Below are 20822 nucleotides of genomic sequence, written 5' to 3' on the forward strand. Positions count from 1 at the left end.
TTCTTGACCATTCAGCAAGTCAATGTTCAAGCAGCTAGGAATATACCCCAGGTCTCATGGCTCCAAGCTGCCTGCTCTACCCCTAGACAATCACCCCTGGGTAGTTCTGTACCAGCAACAATAGCGAGGTAAGCCTTCCGATGTGCACACAGTGAGAAGCACTTTTCACCTGCTACAAAGTGTGAAATTAATTGAATAATTAAGTTTTTAATGAAAATCTGCTTCTCTGGTCTAGCTTTGACAAACACCATCTTGCTGAAAATTGTGATCACTGACACCAGCTGTATGAGCCTAAATGAAACAGTATAAAACTAGTTTCAGGCCTATTTTAACAACAGTTTAACATTAGCTGAGTCCCAAATGGAAACAGAAGGTGATTTGCAATCACTTATCGTAGACAGAGCTTCCTTGTTACTGGAGTTACAAATTACGGAGCCCGTTTTGCAGTTCTAGTCAGCTGAGCTCCTACAGGAGCAGCTATGCCAAATTCACACTCATCCTCAACAATCCTGCCACTCCCAGCACAGCAACCTGTGAAACATTGATCGTAATGGCAAAGTCTTTAGTTTCAAATGCATTTCACAACAGATATGGGATGAAACACACCTCAGGTGAGCTTTCTCCTATAAATTATGTTAAAAGGTGCAATTTTCATTTAAACTACAAAAAATTGATGATGAGTTTGCAGCAACAGAGAGCTAGGAATTCTTTCAGCAAGAGGCCCATAATTATCTTTAAGGAAATACTTATATTCATAATTCACATGGGAGTGCTTGGAGCACTATGGTCTCGTTTACAGCAGATCATTTCAGCCTTCTTCATCGCTTGCTTTTAGTTTTGTTTCTTCCTCTTCTTATGAGTGGCTGACTTTATGATGAGTAATAGTTTTTTTTAGAACTTTCAGAAGCAGATGCTGGGGACTGCATAGACACTTAACAGGAAGGAATCAGAGAACTTCAAAATAAATGAAGGCTTGGGTATTTGACAGGTATTACAGGATAACCCCAAACCTGGAAAAGGTCAAAGTGCTTAGAAGTTGAATGGAGGTGGAGGAGTGAGAGAGAGCTGTTGGGAAGCTGGCTAAGAAAACTGGAGATATAAAAGCATCTGACAGGGATGTCTGAATAAGCAAGTGCTCACTGTGAGCTGGATATATCAGTTGTTTTATGTTATTTTAATAGCTTTTTCCTCTTTGTTTATAAGCAAGAATCCCTTGAGCCTGTATGGTGTCACCTACACCAGTCATCAGGGATTGACAGAGAGAAGGAATGCTGGAATAGACAAGCTGTATTCCAGGGCTTAGCTGAAAGCTGAGGAAATCAAGCTATACCACCTGGGAGAAGGAGAAGCACAAGGTCCCATTCCCAATTGAGTGGTATTAGGAAAAAAAAAAAAGTGGAGAGAACAACCAGCAGATGATCTTAGCACTGCAGTACCACAAAGGAGCTTACAAGACTACGAAGGCATGGAAGAGTATCGGTTTCTGTTATTTATGTTTAGTTATCAAGTGCCTACCTACACAGATTGGTGAAACTGCCACCCTTTCAATATTGGTTTTTATCTCCTGAAGTGAGCAAACCTACGCAGTGAGTATGCTTCCTAATGCACAGAGTCTGTAGCTACAGTTCCCTCCATTTGTGGAAGATGTTCTGTTATTGCACCATGTAGTCAAATTTAATGAACATGTCCATAAAGCACACAGATATTTGATTTCAAGGTAGACAATGTAGTGTGCTTTTCCTTTCCGAGGAGTCCTGCCAGATACAGTTAAAGATTAATATTATAGAACAGCCCTCAGGGAGAAATTTTGTGTGCTTTCCCCCACCTAATCCTCGGCATATTTAAAGCACCGTGGATAAAACACTACATGCATCTGGCAGCTAACGTGGAACTTCAGGGCAGAAATTATGGCTCCATAAAAAAGCTGGGATGTCTGGCTGATTCTGGAGTTTATGAACGGTACACAGGTGATGGAGCAGGTGTAAAAGAATGATTTACTGTGACAGTCCTGTGCATCAAGCAGAAACAGAGGACATAAAAGAAACAGATTACAAGTTGTTTTTCTGTTGCATTTTTGAAAAACTATGAACAGTGGAGAAGGCATCTCTTTCAATCACAGCCAAGATCAAAGAAGATTTCTGCAATGCAAAGAAAGGAGCAGTCACTTAGAAATATAATGGTATTTATCTTCCTCAAACAATGTCTTCAACTTGGAGACTGTTCTCTAAACCCCCATCCCTCATAACGAGAGCTGTAAAAAGCCCACTTTCTTGTATCATTCTGTCTCAAAATGTGGTCTGGTTTTTTTTCTGTTTCACTTTGCAATACACCTGCTGGAAATACGTGATTGGATGATGATTAGGCAGTACGTCCACAGAAGAACATGACTTGTCTGCCTAGTATTTCATGTCACTGTGCTCTTTCTGAATTCAGTTCTTTTCCACACCTCTTCAGCTGTGGGTAAAGGTGTACAGGTGAATTTCAGCATTCTCCAACAGCACAAAAATCCATATATTCCAAGTCACCTGTGTGAAGCTCCTTAAAGTGTTCAACTTCCATGCTCGTACAGGGTGGCCAGGCACATATAATTTCTGCGATCTCAGATGATGAACGAATTAACTGCCTACAGTGCAGAAACATGTAGAATTATTGAATGACCTTTTTTAAAGAAAACTATCCTCTTAGACTTCATCACACTTGCTTTCTATGACTCAGTCACCCCGAGGCTGAAAGACTATCAGCCTATTTCATCTTTTGGCCATCAGGCTAAAGGTGTCACTGATGTAAAGGTGTCACCCAAGTAAAGGTGCAACAAATACTGTTGGCTGCTGCCGTTTGAACATTTACTGCTGGTTGTCATTCCTGAGTTGCAAGAAGTATTGCTCCAGGCAGTGAATATACACTGAAATGCCGCTCTAGTCAGAACTATTAAAAGCAAGGCTATCAATGCATCTTATGTTAACATTAACTCAGTTAACTTGGATGACCTCTTTGGCAGTTGAGCAATATTTAATTTATTCTCCCTCCTGCCTGCAAGCTGAGTAGACATACATAGAACAGAATCCGAGTATCTACCTCTCTTAATTTCTTAATACCACAGTGTTTCACAGTTTGCTTGTATTGCTGCCCTCTGCTTGCTCTACAGGATTTTTATCTGTTGGAGATCTGCTGTATCAACATTTTCTTCCCTGAGGATACACATCAGTCTGCCATGTTGGAATTTATCTAAAGCCTTCTCAATGTCAACAAAGAAACAGAGAGTAATCCAGTTGTACTAACGTACAATATCTCAGGCTTAGGATCGCTTACTTTATTCTGACTCCCAAACATAAAATGATTACAGGCTGACTTGTATCTTTTTTCTTAGTGATTGCTGTATGTTCCATCAAGAATCTTAAATATTTTAAGGGCATAGTTTATTAAATGTATAGCTTGGTGTCAATCACTGTTTATGGCATTAGCAGTTGTTATATAAGATTGACGACTTTTGAAGCCTTCCTTCAGGTATCCTGCATGTAATTGGTTAGAAAGTTTAAGCCACTTTGTTTTGAAATGTTAAGCAGCTATGGCATTTCACCTGTAGTACCGCCCTCCTCCGGTGCTCCTTCATGCTCTGCTTTCTACGTTCTGTGTCAGAATTATCAGACCCTCTCTGAGTGTCTGTCCTCAGGTTTATGAGAAGAATAATTTTAAAGCTCTGTCCTGTATTCTTGCCTGTCTTTCCAGAATACTTTTTTTATGTGTAGCATACTTTGCTGGTTTTAATTTTCATGTGACTAACCCCCTTTTATTCTTCAGAGATTTCCTGGTGCTCTAGGTAGTTGGGTTTTTTTGGGTTCCCGGTTTGTTGTGCAATTTTCTTAATTCCTTCCTTTTCCTATCTTTCATAGTTTCCATAACTTTCATGATCCCCTCTGTAATCAGTTGTTAGCTTAGTGTTATGTCTTTTCACCTCCCCCTGCAATAAGGTGGTTTTATATACCAGAGTTCTGAAATGCCTTCAGTTTTCCTCTGTGTTTTTCCTCTCTTCTACTCATTGACTCTCCCCTTTGAAGTCTATTCCTCATGTTTGTTTCATTTTTATTTTGAATCTACCTACAAAAATTTGAAATATTTTCTATTTAACATTCTTTCAAGCTTAACCTTCGCTAGATAATCTGTTGATCCTTGCATGTAGAATGTAGTTTTGATATTGCAATGTATCTGACTTCCTGCAGGACCGGCTTTTGTATTCCACTGGGATGATGCTGAAACCAGACACTCCAGATAACAAGATCATGCCCATTTGCAAATTCAATCAACTTGTTTTCCCTTTTACTCTTAAATACAAAGCCAGGAATTCCACATTACACTATCCATGCAACTATTTTATATTCTAGCATTAGGGCTAAGATCAAGTTCCCCCAGCCTTTCCTCTCTTTGCATGCTTTCCCCCCAGTTCTTTGTAAGAACCGTTTCTTACATCTTCTTGGAAATCTTCCAAAGGGTATGAAAGATTAAAATATAGAGTCCAGATGGCAAGGTGTGTAATCATATGCAGATCACGTTCCCAAAGTACTAATGGTCAGGCTTTTTTTTTTTTTTTTTAAATTTCTCCAAATCCTGTGTAATGTCTTTATTCACCTTAAATATAATAAACATTTCATAGTTTTATACATTTCATTTCACAGCATTCCACACCAGTATGTTTTCAAGTGTTTGCTCTCCCCCAGTGTTTCTGGAAGCCATCTGATTTTACATTAATATTTATACCCCATATGATGATCTTCAGTTTAAGGGTTCCCCCCCATCTTTTGCAGATTCTGATTTTACAGAAGGCAATCACTAACTCACACTAATTTCAACTCATGGATGATTAAACCAAAATTGGTAAGTTAAAAACCATATAAATAAGTACATTAACATTTTCCTTAGATTTTCATATATCCTTGGAAGTGTCTAACAAGTTTCAGTACAAAAGACATTTAAAAAAACTTTTGCATAGTTATGGAATTCCACTAGAAAAAATTGTATTAAGAAAGTTAACGATGTAAATCAAGGAATTAAAGGAGAAGAAAATTCAGTGTTAAGAGGTTTCATCTTGTCCTCTAAATGACTGTAAAATTTTCTAGCACTGGCAAAACAACACCATTTCCTCTACCGTCATTCTCAGATATAGCTGAACCATTTCAACTGAAGCTTCCCAATTGATTCAGCTTGAGGCAGACACTCAAAAATCAATCTGAATGTTTTAAATTTGGCAAAGGTACAAGCATTTAAGAAGAGGATCTCATACCAGTAGATACTTGGCAATCTGAACTAGAGGCGCTCTTATTTGCCCAAGCTATAACAACCTCCCTGATCAGGCACAAGCAGCTGTTTCGGAGAAGCCACTGCAGAGCATTGCAGTGTTGGCTGCACTTCAGTACCAGGTAATGCAGTTTTTATGCACTCCTGTGAATAAAGCAACAGTGATTTTAATTATCAAAAAAAATCTCTTCCCTATTAGCAAAAATTAGTCTCTCACCAGAGTTGGTGGAAGCTCTGTGCTTTGCAAGATTGAGAACAAGACTGGACTGAGCATTGGAAATCATGCTGTAGGATGGGAGCTGAGTGGTCCCTGGTGTAACTACTTATTTAAATGAAGCCACAAACCCTTCATTCAGAATTTATTTGGCCTAATAAAGAGGGAAACAATTATGAGATTGACATATAGCATTTATGTGATTACACAGACGTTTAAGAAATTCCTTCGGTGAAGGCTTCAAGAGGACGATATATCAAAATGAGAAAGCTGTAAGCAGCATTGTTTATAGCAGAATAAAAGCTCTAAAATGATTTACTATAGCTTCCTAACAACCACTGAAATTCCATCTAAATATGAGAAAAAACGTCTTTCCTGTGAGGGTGCCAGAGCAGTGGAACAGGCTGCCCAGGGAGGGTGTGGAGTCTCCTTCCCCGGAGACATTCAAAACCCGCCTGGATGTGTTCCTGTGCCCCCTGCTCTAGGTGTCCCTGCTCAAGCACGGGGGTTGGACCAGATGATCTCCAGAGGTCCCTTCCAACCCCTACCATTCTATGATTCTGTGTTTTGCTTTTAATCATTACCATATTAAAATATTGAGCAGGAACTGTCATTAGAATAAATTTTGAATTGATCATGGAAATAAATACATGGAATGAAATTTGTTATTTGCAGATTTCCTCTGTGAAAAATACTGCTTGGCGAGATTATACCTCACATGTAAAAGGAACGCTGAAAAATGAGCTTGACATCAGGATGCAAGGTGCAGCATAAAAAATATGCAGAGAAGGAGCTTTGACCGCTAATTAAGAGTAGTGGATTGTAACAAGATTCCTGGAGACTGGCACTCCTTGCATAAATCACTCGAACAAATACTTTCAAACGAGGGCATGTCAAGTTGTTTTACCCTATCTGGATTTAATTTTTAAGTTTACTGCACACCAGCTGAAGGATCCCTACAACAGGGTTCACAAGGGGAGTTGTCTGGAGTGACCCCTGAGTGATGCTGCTCTCTCTTCTGCCCCGACAGAAGCAGGGACAGCCCCAAAGCTGAGAACCTGCTCTTGCAAACGTTATGCTCTAGACTTAGGTCTCCTGTGGTTCACTCAACGCATGCACAGATGGGATGCCGACATGAAATCACCATGGGAAGTTTTAACATTTAAAGACAGCAATAAGAAAGTGATTAAAAGGGAGGCTGGATCTAAATCAAAACTCAGGCGGCTTCCCAGATGGCCTTGACCCAGCATCTGGCACAGACTGATCCCCCCATTGCAGATCATCATAGTTGAGTGGGGATGATAACTTTTGACGTGTGTTTTAAAATGTAGAACTGTCAGGGCAGCAGTTCTTATGTTTTAAATTATCAAGAAAAAAAGAGCCTCTCCATGACTCTATAATACAAGCAATAAACAATGACCACATTGAATTTTCTCAGGTATCTTGATAGGAGCTGCAATGCTCACCTGTGTTAAGTGAGGGTAAGCCACAACGTTTTCTGCTTCATACACTTGAGTTTCTGTATTTTAATGTTCTTATCTTCCTAACTGGAGAATTGTCATTTTTATCAAAACAGTCATACTGTTTGGATTAAGCCTAAGAGAGCCCTTCTGATTTTTTGATGTCTTTTCCATTCTATAAACAACAACAAACAAGCCTTCCAAAAATGGCTTACATAGAGCTGACTTGGGATTAATCTTTTATGGTGTGCTAAATAAATAAAAAAAAATCTTGTTATGTCATTCCAAAATTGCAAAATACAGTTAAAAATAAGGATCATTTTATTATTTTTGTGCAGTATATCACTTTGTTGCTGCTCTTGGCAAATTTTTGCACTTCTAGAATGCTTAGCATTTAGCCCAGTGACATAAGCATCACATATGAGTTCCTATAATTGCTTTTAGCTAAATTCTACATATAGACAGCTTCCTACATGCTTGAAATAGAGCAAAAACATAGCGCTTTTAAGGGAATGAAATCCAGAGGATGTAATTGGATTCTGATGACTTCCTAGGATGTTTCATTCAAGATGCAGTATGAAGATGGAGGAAGGTAGTTCACAAGGTTTTGACAGTGCATGGAGCAGTCCATTCGGTATCTTTGTTTTAAATGTATGGGATGCAAATATAAATGCACTACAATATCCTCCATTCCAGCACTGCAGCTGTAGTCACAGATCATTCCTTTTGGCTTGGTACAATTTATCTCTGTTTCACACTGAAAGTTTTTTATGTTCCTAATCAATAAATTAGCTAAGTCATTTTAGTTGCAAATCCTTCTTTCAGGTTAACTACTATGAAAGACAACGAATACTCAAGCGTGCAGCATCGCGTAGCACTGAATAATGTTTGCAGCTGGCACAGCCCAAACGGAGAGTTTCTATGGAGTATTTTTCAGTTTATCATGGAAAGCTACCCGTATCTATAGAAACCCTGACTGCCTGCACACAAACGTGAATTCCATAACTTCATCAGTATTTTTATTAGAAAAGCTGCAAAGAATTTATGTTTTAAGGGCAAAGCGATCATTGTTAAGAGCTTCCCCTCTTGCACTTTGGACAATGAGAGGGCAAACATTAGTTAGGGAACACCAAGAGCTAATGGTGCAGTGAATCACAATAGGTTGCACGCAACAAAACCCAGATACACTCTGCATGGCCTGTGGAAGCATTACATATAGCATAACTGTGGTTATAGCCCTGAGTTAAAACCATATAGAGCATGCTGATTTTGCAAAATTGAAAGAAGAACAAACAGTAAGACATTTACCTTCCACATCAAGGCACCTAGGTGGGCTATCTGACCAGATAAGGTTATACATGCACTCAAGGAACTCTGCCCCTTCTAGTTTATATCCAGGAAAGCATTGATAATACACCACTGTTCCTACGGGGAAGGAGGACTCGAACTCAGATATGTTAATGTAACTATGAGGAAGAACCAATGGCCTCAGGCAACCTGCAAATTAAGAAGAGGGAGGTATCTTTTATTATAAGGTGCTTATCTCAGTCGTCTTCACACATCTTGGTTATAATTCCTAAATTGAGGAGTGCGATATTTTTCATCTTCTCTGCTATGAATGGCATGTCTGCATGATCTCCCTCAGATACATATGCCTCGTTATCTTGTTTCAAACCCTTTTATTGTTTAGCCCACAGGCTTTGCTAGCGTGGGATTCACTCTCGGCAAATCCAGGAAAGGTTTACTGAAAATGACAGCATTTTGTTTCACAAACATTCACTGGTTTAGCAGATGGCAATTCCTTTTTGAGGTAGAATCTTTACTAAATAAAGATTGTCATTTATATAAACCATGAGTTTTATTCCTCCTCTTAAAACTGACAGGCATGTAAACCATCTTTAATATTAAAACTTCTCCTGTGATAAAGTGCACACAACTGCAAAAGATTTGCAGACAGAATTAATGATTTTGAAATTCCAGTTTGAGAAAGTCTAAAGGGATGTGACTTCCTATGAGCAGTCCCATGATAAACACTGAACAAGGTCTCAGATTAGGTTATTAAAAAGTTAAGGCACATGTTATCACCAGAAATTGTAAACGTAGTCAGAGACTACGTTCTACTTCTGGAATTGCTTCTGAGGGGTTTGTACCATGGATGCTACTGAGCTGTGACAGTTAAATGGTCACCAACCATACTCGGTGCAAGAAAGAACAGTGAATTTAATAGATGGCGTGACTTTATAATATGTCATTCACATACATTCAAAGTCTGTTAGGTAAATGTTTGTATTAGAGAAAAAAAAATTCCTCATGGCCTTAGAAATGACCCTCTGGGCAATACTTAATACTGTTGATTTTTTAATTTGCAGTAATGTGGAAGAAAGATGATTAGTAATCAGGGAATGAAAAACAATATTCTAAAGTTATGAGACTAATAGGACCTGCATTATGGCAAGCCATAAATAGGTCTCTTGCCACTACTAGGAATTTGTGAAGGATGTTCATAGGACTCTCATAATTTTAAGCCTGAGGGGGAAACTAAAATCAGTCTGAAAACTTCTTGTAAGATACTGGCATCTAAAAGAGAAAGTCTCGGCAGCATTTCAAGTGGTTATTTCCTTGCAGTGGTCTTTTGTGTGAGAGGGACGAAAGCAAAACAAAACAACAGAAAAAGCTTGAAAGCTTTTTACAGCACACTGTACTAGCAGAGCAATTATTTTGATAGCTGTTTTACTAGCCGGTTAGCTCCTTGTTCAAATAAAGCTTCAAGCATCCTATCTATGCGCTACTGCCCGTACCCCTGATCAGGTATGCCCCACACACAACCCACCAGCTCCTGCAATCTGAGCAGCCCACTGAGCAGGATGATATAAGCAGCCTCCAGTGGGACAGAAAGAGGGAGTGCAGACTGCCCGAGCAAGACGAAGCGTGCTCTCCTGTGAACTGTATCAGGGAAAATTTTGTCCTGCTGGCTCAGAATTTTGATGCTATTGGGAGCAGGACAGAGATTTACTTGAATCTGTATGAGAGCCAAGTGTTTGTGAAAATCCCTAGGTCTCCAAACACCTCAAGCTGCTTGAAAACTTCATTTTGTCAGTTTTTTGCTAAGTAATTCACATCATTCCAGATCAGTAATTATCATCAATATCTCATGGCAAAAATAGTTTGAGATTGGATTCTTATACGCTTTACAATCCTTTCCACTGCTCTGCCAGAAAAAAGGCATCTTAGTGTCATGAGACTCCCCTGCCTGTTCTAATCTAAGGGCCACAGAAATGTAATTGACAGCCCACCAAGTGCAAGCAGACAAGTGCCTTTGATATTACTAGCGTGTGACATTGCAAAAAGAAAATTCTGGAGTCAGTTTTGGAACAGGTTTATAGAATTTGGCAAAATACGGCAGATACTTGAATCTGAATCACCTAGTCTCTACCTGTGTGGTAGTTACAGCACTTTGCTCTTGCGCAATTGATTTCATAACTTCTACTAGCGCTGCTTTTATGTTTTAAAGTAGTTAATATTGAATATTGAGTAGCAGCAATTGATTGTGCTTCATAGTATAAATACAGGAAGAGAAGAAAGTAACAAGCCAAGGGGCACTTGGGGTACTTTTGCTTACCCAGTTAATACTGGTTCTCACAAAATTTCCACCTGGATCTTTGGCAATACAGTACCTACAAATTAATCTTATGAGCACTCATCTCACCTAACTGCAAGAGCCTTCATCTACCTTAATTAGATGTGAGGTTCCACCCACTTCCAAAAATGGGCTGTATACTGCCACACACCATGCCACTAATCGTAAGATACCCTGAAACTAGTGCCCACTTCTTTATGGGCTTGTGAAAACTCCGCTTTTCTGTTGGCCCTCTTCAGATACACTGAGCTAGCCCTGTAATCTGCCTAAATTTCTACATACTTGTACCATAATCTGCAACAAGACCTTGAGACGCAGATTGATGTAGCCCAAACTGAGGGTCCTAGCCACAGAGACCCACACAAACTAAGCTCCTGTAACTTTGGACTCTGGTGCCCATCAATCTCATCACTTTACAGCAGAAACAAACACCAACCCCTGACTTTTGTGTCTCACTCTGCCACCATCACTCCCAAGAAGTGTCCCAGCTCCCCTGCCTGCCCTGACTCTGCGCATTGATGTGACGGTGTAAGTGCCTATGGAAAACTGCCAGCTTTAGGGGACAACAGATGGGCTTGAGAAGAGTTAGTACCACACGGGCTTCTCCTTAGCACAGATAGTTAAAATCTCTTGATGCTGTTCAGCTGGTCAAGCTTGTTACCAAGATGTGAACTGGTTAAAACCAAGTCAATGGTACTAATGCATGTGTGTTAGAAATGTCAAGGTAATAGCAGCCCAGGGTTATTCAGTTTCCATTCACTAAGGCTGGCTTACCCCCAGCCATTTTTCACAGTCTAAAGCTGGGATCCCATGCTACTAATACTACTAGTTCTACAGCAAATTCCTGTGCACACCCTGAATTTTCAGTCAATGCCTATGGGTTTAATAGATTGTGAACTTGATCAACAACTCTGCTGAAAACTCTGATACAGGAACAGGTTCCACCTTCTCTCCTCTACCCTTGCCCATTGCACAAGGCAAAGAAAGGTAAACTGCAGTCAGAAGCTTAAATCTTTCCAGAAATTAATTGGTGCAAAAATGTCAGTTGCCTATCACATCCTTTGCTGAACTGGCTGATTTAACCCGGATTTTTTTTCTAAATGCAATGCATCTGTGTCAGATTTTAGACTAACAAACAAAAAGCAATATTTACAGTAGTATCTTAAGTATGGATATGTTCAGAAAGTGGCATCTTCTTTCTTGCAGTGAGCAACAGGGAAGAGAAATCAAAAAAACTTAGCAGCAGCACTATGCAAATACTGTACAGTGGGACTTATCAGGACACTGACATCCTTACAACTGTAGAAAAAAAATAATGGCAAACTATCACAAGGTGCACAAGCTATAAAACAGGATGTGCTGGTGTACTAAACCTTGACAAATGGGCAGATTATCCCATGTTCCATCGTCTTGACATATTGAAACCATGTTGTCTAAGTCAGGGTAACGGATCTGGAATCCTTCATGACAGCTGATTATTAACTTATCGCCAGTCCTGTATGTCTTGTTATGAATCTCTGCATCTTCAACATGTGGAACAAGGCAATCTGTGACTTCATGAAAAAAAAAATAGTAACTTAATTAAAAAACATAGCTAGCTATTCAATAATCAAGCTCTTAAGCAAAAGTTATCGGTTAATGTAAGTGCTCTGCTTAAACCATTTAGAAAATACATGCATTTCAGTAAATATGTCCTCTCCCTAGTTAACCATCGGTTACAAAGTCTATACCACCGTAGAGGAAGCTGATGTGCTACAATAATGGATCATTCCCCCAGACTTTTTTAAAAAAGCAAATTAAGAGCATTTAGAAAGATTGTTTTCAATTTTGTCCTTCCATTCATCATGTGTGCGAATTACACCGCACAGTCTGACTATCCCAAAGTCCCATGTGAAGGCAGACTCTTTGACAGCACTAAGGACAGGACGAAAAAGAAAAATACAGATATGGCATGAGGGACACAGAAAAACCGCAGTTTTAGCAGAGACAGATGAAAATCAGGTACATTTACAACGGTTTGTCCAGCTCCATTCCACAGGTTGTTATGAGAATGCCTTCACTTTAATCTCATTGGTTCTGTTTTAAATCAGCTAATTTTATGTGCCTGAATTCATATGCCTTTAGAGGGTGTGATTTTTAAGGCCCTGAGTAGCATCTCAAGTGCTTGTAGAAGACTGTCAACAAGGGAAATGACTGCAAACCTCTAGTGATACAAGGCATGGGCTCTGTTACCTATCTGTGATCCATATATCAATACTCTTATATCTCACTCTATATACCAGTGCCAAAGACACGGAAATACTAAATAAAACCCAGCAGACTAAAAAGAAAGACGATGTGGAAAGTGGAAGGAGAGGGTGAGGCAGGGTAAAAAGTCCCTCTGCTAACACTGAACAGTTAAGAGACAAGCCAAGAGGATATGAAGGGATAGTCCAGGTGACTAAAAGTTCAATCTCCTCATAGATGTGAAGTGAGATTAAACAGAAGAGAGGAAAAGATTAAACATTGGGAAAATATAATCAAAATTATCTGTTTGTCTGCCAGCAGTCAATCCATGACTGAGATGCTGATAAACGTTTCCAGGCATCAAAACCCACAAAATATTTCAAAGAAAAGCAAGAGAGTAAAAATATTATAAACCTGTTTTACGCTGGTTTTTTCTCCGACACTTCTACCACAAGAGACTACTGTCTTCATTTAGGAATGCAATATTTATTTAAAAAAAACCCCAAACCCAAGATTCAGAATTCACTTGAGACTTGTATAAAAGAGAAAGTTTCTGTCATTTTCATGGGTAATTCTCGCTAAAGAGGAAGAGGCAACTCTGAATTTGTATGTAGCAATTAATTGTGAGCATGCACAAAGTAAAGTGATAGCAACAGCTTGCTTGTTTGCTTAGAAAAGCAACTAGAAGTAAGATAAACTGTCATTTAGCATAGCACACGCAAACTACTAAGAACAAATGTATTTCATAATGTACTTATTTATTTAGGCATACTAGGAGATTTATTATTCTGAGACTCCATTGCTAAGTTTTACTAATATGAAGTGGCAGAGTGTTGCTTCCTCAGTTAAAACATATTTTCCTTTGTACCTTCCCATTACAGGGATGTTTTCTAAAATACACTGTACTTAGCTAACTTTTAGTAATGGGGCCCGGTCATATTATTAGTCAAAACTTCTCCCATTTCCCTTGTTACTTCTAGCTCCCCGGCTGCTGCCTGTAACAGGAAGGGCTGGCAGTCTGCCAGGCAGTCTGAGAACCTGCAGCAAGACCTTTCATTAGAATTTATTCATGTATAAATGCCCAAGTCTTGGAGGATGCGTACACTAGCAGAAGGTTATAAAATGCAGTGGGCTAAGGATGCAGCCATCACTTTCAAAGACTGGACAATTTCCTCTCTCTCTCTCTGGCAGGTTAATCGGCAGAGGAGACAGCAGAGGATGCCCCACAACAAATGCCTGATGTTAAGCCTTGAATGCTGTCACGAAGTGGCTGCCCTGGTCACCCCCAAGGATGGGATGAGATAGATGGGGATCCTGTTCTGCAACCACACAGGAGGAGGTCGGAGATGGATGCCACAAGATAATGTCAATGAACAGCTCACTCTCTTGGCATAACAGCTTTCTGTTGCTATACAAATAAAAGAGGTGTGTATACATACACTGCAGTAAAATATGAGATCTCACTTTCAGAGTGGGGGAAATTGATTCTGTAACTATGATCTATTACAGCGACTTCATCCCCATTATTCCAAGTAACAGCTATAGATCGAATGATTTTAATCGGCTAGATGTTGGCAGAGAACAGTGATAAGTTGCTCACTGTACTATCCTTCGCCTGTGACATCCTGGCTGACTTTGATAACAGGCCTATTACAAGCCCTGGCTAAATGTGAGACCAATGGACCACAGTATTACAGCTCTTTTTCCTGATACCTTGTGAGCAAATGCTTTTCCACTGGCTGAATTTGTATTGTTTAGCACTTAGTCAGGCATAAATTGCAGTAGTCGCCTCTCTACAAACAACAGGATTAGCTGGCAGAAATTCTGCTTGGAAAAGCAGAGAATCAGTGACTGGATTTTTAAATGTCCTGTCCTAGAAAATAAACTGCTTTATTCTAAGTACTTTTCAGCAAATCCATGGAAGCTGCTAAACCATTTAAGGGAATACACGGTCTTTAACCAGCATCGAACAGCAGTGGCTATGACTTACACTCCTTTCCGGCAGTTTTAAATGATCTGCTTATATCTACTGTGTGAATATTAAAACAGGTCAGCCAAAAGACCGCCCCAGTTAGGAACACATTTCTTATCTTGCAGAGGCACAATGAGGTGTGGGTGCAGGCAGCAGGCCTCACAGCCTGCCAGGGGCAAGGGCTCATCTTGACCTAACTTTCATGAAGATGTAGCTTTGTACATTAGGCGTTCTTGGCTTTAGCAAATGAAGTGTGTTCCCTGTCACAAGAAGATTGGTCTGAAGAGTAACATTTGTTAAACACTATAGTTATAGTGCTTCAGTTTATGTGCAAACTATGCAGCATCTCTCAGAACTGTTTCTTCCAGCCCATGGGGAAGGAGGACCACTGTTCCTCCTCCCAAGAGCACCTGGACCATAAAGGCAACTCAGAAGGAAGGCATGACCTGGACACAACAGAGACAGCCACACCATCCATGGGTACCAGTTGGCTTGGCATGGCTTGTCTCTATTGCAGGTGAACACTTACCCTCCAAAAATTGTCCCTGTTCCATGCTGATCCAGAAGGTGCTCGTAGAAATTGCTTGGGGACTACCACCTGACATTGGCCAAAACCATGTCAGGCAAATTTCTAACACTGTAACAATATGTGCAGTTGAAGAACAGTGTCCTGGCCCATGCTCTGGCACTGTTTTGTTTACTAGTCTGTATGTAAACTCAAGTGCAGAGGTCCAGGACTCCTGTGTATCTCACTGTGGAGTGGTCTCTGAATTAGCCTTGACTACATCTAGCCATAACACTGACAGGCTGGAATGGAGAGGAACAGGGAGAAAGGATGAAAGGAAGATCATGAAGAATGGGTTGAATGCAGGGACAGCTCATCTGGACCCTGTGCTCTTAAAATGAAACATTAAAGATGGAATTTTCTCTTGTTTTTTACTAGTGTTAAATCCATAGTACTGTGTTAGAAAGATAGTTCTGTGGATGGCAAACACAGTATTTCAGTGCAAATTAAATAACATCTTCTCTTTATTGTCTTTGCTTGTATTACAACAGTGCACAGAGACTTCAACTTAGATATGTGGCCACTGCTCTAAGCACAGGTTACAAACTTCATATAGTGCTTGGAACCAGGTTTAAGGATCGACAAACACTGGGCAAGACAGCTAAGAGATGGAGAAATAAAAATATTTCAGTCATCTCACAGATCCAGGGACAAAGGTAGAGAGAAATGAGTGCTAAATGACATAAAGGAAAACCGTGGCCAAACTATGTACTAGTCCATTACTTTTACTGCAGATTTATCATCCCTGTCACTGGGAGAATGAGGCACTGAGGACATCTCGAAGGTGTCTGCCTGCAGAAGCACTGGGAGAGAAGGGTACAGCTCTTTGCTTGGTTGTCATCCCCACGTACACTGTAAATTTAGATTCAATCTCATAGGAAAGAGGTAGCATTTGTTCCAAGTAGGGCAACAGTCTCAGCAGCCACATTATCACAGTAGGAGAAGATTAGATTAAAGTGTGAACAACATGACATATTGCTCTTAAACAGTAAATACAAAATTCCTACCTTAGAGCTTTGGTATTTACGTGCATAACCGTATTAGAATTGATGGAAGTTACAGTCACAACACGAGAACATAACTCTAAGCACACAGATTTTTGACAGGGCATTTATTGGCCACCTAGTCATGCAACTTCATTCTCGTACTGACACTTAAAATCTCCTGCCTCTTAACAAGAAATGACAGACCTATAAAAATCAAATAGATTGGATGAAGAGCTCCAGGCGAATGTATTAGTTTTAAAATCAATTACATTCTGAAATGTGTTGCTTTGCTTCCTTTGGTAAATAGCATTCATTTATGATTGGGGATTGTTCTAGTAAACACACAATGACAATTAAATGTACATAACATATAGACATGAAATTATATGTAACCGTCCTTAGTTGAATCCAAACTTCTGAGATTAACTTAAAATGAACTGCAGTATTGACTGCTTTTACTGTTCAAGCTCAGCTGGCAATATCTGACATTTACACAGACTGGGATGAGAGGCATGTATAGCATGGGATACCAAACATGGCAATCAGCCCCTACCTTAAATGGGCAAATGCAATATAAAGTTCATTTTGCCTTGTGATAGCTAATGATGAATGGTAAAACATTAACTTCTTGCTTCTCCAGCAGTTGCTACAAATTTCAGATTTCATTTTATATATCATTACAGGATTTCTGCAATGAGAACTTTTATGTATGTCATTAGACAGCTGAGAATTACAAACCCTGTTATAATTCCTTCTTAACTGCTCTCCAGATCTGCCACACTCCCACGCTACCCACCTCCCTATCATGCTCCTGCCCTGAGTACACAAAAATATCACTTTATAAAGCACTTAAGCAAATACTTAGGTCTCATGGATTGCCACTGAACTTCTGCTTAGTATTTCTTCTGACTCAGTGGTTGTATTGTGCATTGGAAAAAAGAATTAATTGTCATCTAATTTTTTTTCCCCTATTGCTAAACCCTAGGATTGTTTTAATAATGCCTGAGGTGGTATTATATCGTTAATCAGGAAAGTGCTTAAGCGCTTGCTTCACTAAACCCTAAATCAGGGTCCTACTCTTCAGTCCAAATAATAAAAAGCATTCTTGTTTATGCCTAATTTTGAGCACAGAACTTTAACAAGACTAATCACATAATTACAGTTATGCTCAAGCTTAAGTGATTTGCTTGATCAGAGCATTGGCTTGCAATCCTTTTTAAGTGTTCTGTGCTGTAAAGTAATTATTATCTCTTAAGGAATTGTTGTCACATCATCCATCACATTCTCATCTTCCAATTTCTTTCTTTTTTAAAAACACCCAGCTAAAGTGTTGATGCCACTGACATCAGTGGCAGTTTTGCTGTTGACGGGTTTGTGATCAGAAGCTTCCTCCACAGACTTCCAGGGGCCTGGGGGGCCTGGGAAGAGGTTTGTATATTCAATAACACATGTTAATGCTTATTTTAACAACTGCAGTGGATGATACAAGTACTATTTCAAAGATGCACATCAAAATTCCTAGAAGCTATGTGCACTGGTAAGAAAACAGATTTTCCAAGCATTATAGCTTTTTCTGGTAGTTCAAATACCCAGCTCAGACACATGCTGCTGTCACTCTACATGTATTTTATTATTAAATAACCATGAGATGAGAGACAAGGGCATTTATGAAAGGTGTCTGTAACAGGAGAGGGTATGAATTTCATACACACTTTATTTTTAAAGGCATTAGGTGGTTCTTTGAAGCTGCCCCACGCCATCATTCTGACCAGGTGTTATTGGCCCCCACTGCCTTTATGTTCTATGCATCAGACGTCGTCTCAGTGCATACCCTGAGACAGCTTAAGCCTGTGTCCCTCATAACTCCGTAGCCTGTGGCCTCACACGTGTCCAGGAGCCCGTATTTTATCAAGACCTCTCCTGCCAACAGGGTAGCTACCCGAAAGACCATGGACTACTTACAGCTGCTTCTGGCTACTCTCTCCAATATCTCAGGCACCACTGTCACAGACCACTGTTTAGGGTTGTTCCCTTCACATGCTCATGTCTCCTGAGCATGGTCTGCCCAGTGCTGGCTGGCTCCTGTTGTGGCACATCCCTTCATGCACCTCTCTTCAGGCACAGGATTCTCATACCCACTCACCCCACAGCATAAACAAGTACTTGAAGTTTTTATACATGCTGGGTGATGCATGATCCTGTGTGCTAAGTGTATTTATAAGCCACATAAGCCTTCAACTACGTTTCAGTGAAGTCCATATATTTATCTGATTTTAAATGATAGAAGGCATCCTGAAATAGAATTTATCTTGCTCCACCTTGAAGACAACGAGGCAATGGCTAATGACTTCAGTGGAGAAGTCACAACACTAAAATGTACACACTTGATTTAGCTAATGCTTTTCATGTCTGTTGATTTCAGTAGCTCTGTTGACCAAAAATAAATTAAAAAAAGAACAAGTTATTGTTTTAATATACTTGGTGAAATAAATAGTTTGTGCTGCTTGGATGTATTTTTAGCCAAAATTTACATTTATGATATTCAAATTAATCCTGCCTCTGTCTAACTCCTAGAAGAAGAAAGTAATTTAACATCCTAACTATTTAAAACCAAATACAATTTCAAAAATGCAATACAATAAAAATAAATTGGTTTATGCCATGAAAGTCTGAATTATCTCAGAGTAAACTTCTACTGTGACTAGATTTCTGCAGTCCAGATATATTTGATTTTCCTACCTGAATCATGCACATCTCACAAAATATAATTATTTAAAACTGCTGATTAGCAGCAACAGTAGCACTGGAAATTAATTATATTTTCCTAGTAAGATATTACAGAAAGGATTATTAAGTGAACAGCTTTAATAAATAGTTACAAACAGTTTACTGATATTGGAGGTTGTTTTTTCTCTCTGCATCAATTTGTAACTAGACAGAAGGAGAAATGCATTATCTCTTTTCCTTCAGATTTCTTTATGTCCCTTTCAAAACATACACACACGCACGGACACAGCCTCTCATGGTATAAATTTAATTGACAAATGGGGATTATGGATGGGATGGATGGGAAACTGAAGTGTGTATCAAAGAAGATGCAGTGAAATGGATGCCAGTCTTTTGTGTTTTGTGCTGAACCACACGAATGTGGTACATGGACAAGAGAGAAGAAATGACGCTGGTGAAGTGACTTAAGAAAACTGACTTACCTTCTTGTAGGCACACAGGTTTATCACTTGGTTTCCAGCTCAGGGAGCCATTAAAGTGTCTCACACAAAGTTTTTTTGAAGTACCATTAAGCCTGTATCCTTCTTGGCAATGAAACCGGACTACCACACTTTCAAAGAAAACACCTGCACTGGGTGTCTTGTATCCGTGTTCAGGAGCTCCAGGATCAGCACAAGCATGTAGGTCATCAAACCCTATGTCAGACAAAGATAAAATCAAACTGTGTTCATTTACTCCTTGTGCAACCATAGTAATGCTTTTTCTAAGTTTTTTCCATTTGATGTTTAATTTTCATGGGGGCCTCACATCATCCATTAATGACCACTAGCAACACTACTTAGGTACCGGGTACTCCAGACTCAGGAGAGAGGACCAACCTCCAGCTACAGCAGAAATACTCAAGTGACAGAAATACTCCCAGCTTGTCATGCAGCTACTGAGGAAGCAAAGTCAACCACACTCCTCAGTAGCTGACCTGTATAAAAATAAAGCACTTGACCCAACCTACCTGTGGGGATTGCACAGTAATGTATCTGTAATTACTCATGGGGACTATGGGATTTTGGAGGTCTGGTACAGTCACTGGAAAGAATAATAATAATGTGTCAAAAGCCGAGAGGAAGAGGAAATAAAGAAAATGGTATGAAGACTAACTACCATCCAAAGACATAGTAACTAAAACAGAAGATGAGCTGCTAGGTACAGGGAGATTATGAGCTGGGAGGGAGCTCTACCCACAGGGAAAAGGGGTACTGGACGTTTGTGATCCCCCCCATCACATTGGCTTTGTGGCACTACCAAATTCTTATAACGCTGTTACGGAAGCACTGTATTACTGCACTGATGCCAGAAGGCGGTTTGTAAAGCCCTTTACTTCCACAAAATTAACTGTAAAATAACAAACTAAAAACCAACAGTTGCAATCATAAAATGTGATGGTTTATCACTTTATCAAACTAATTTAAATGTCATTTGCATAAACTGAAGCTTTTTTTTCCTGCAAAGCAACGAAGGTTTAGTGCAGCACTGAACTAGTACTGCATACTGAAATAGCAAATAGCTTTGCAACAGGGGCAGCAGGGGGGCAATTAATGCTGGTGGGAGGGATGCTGGAAAATTTGAAAATCATTGCATTGTAGCTTTACTGTTTTGAGTTTAAAAGAATAGTATCAGAGAGGCTCAGCTACTTCCTGCATGATAAACATGAAGTACCTCTGTGGTACAGTCAGAGAGAAGGAAGTTATT

At 39.6% G+C, this 20822-nt stretch overlaps 1 protein-coding gene across 1 annotated transcript in view; it reads right to left on the reverse strand.

Moving 5' to 3' along the window:
• Positions 1-20822, reverse strand: part of SUSD4 (sushi domain containing 4) — a 73518-nt gene that overhangs the window by 11703 nt on the left and 40993 nt on the right. Inside the window, exons 2-4 of the mRNA XM_064446328.1 lie at positions 19559-19771; positions 11974-12153; positions 8272-8460 (exon numbers count right to left, since the gene is read on the reverse strand). Coding sequence (XP_064302398.1) covers positions 8272-8460; positions 11974-12153; positions 19559-19771 — 582 coding nt within the window. The remainder of the gene's footprint in view (positions 1-8271; positions 8461-11973; positions 12154-19558; positions 19772-20822) is intronic.

Source organism: Phalacrocorax carbo, chromosome 3 (genome assembly GCF_963921805.1).
Source record: "Phalacrocorax carbo chromosome 3, bPhaCar2.1, whole genome shotgun sequence".
Taxonomy (NCBI): Eukaryota; Metazoa; Chordata; class Aves; order Suliformes; family Phalacrocoracidae; genus Phalacrocorax; species Phalacrocorax carbo.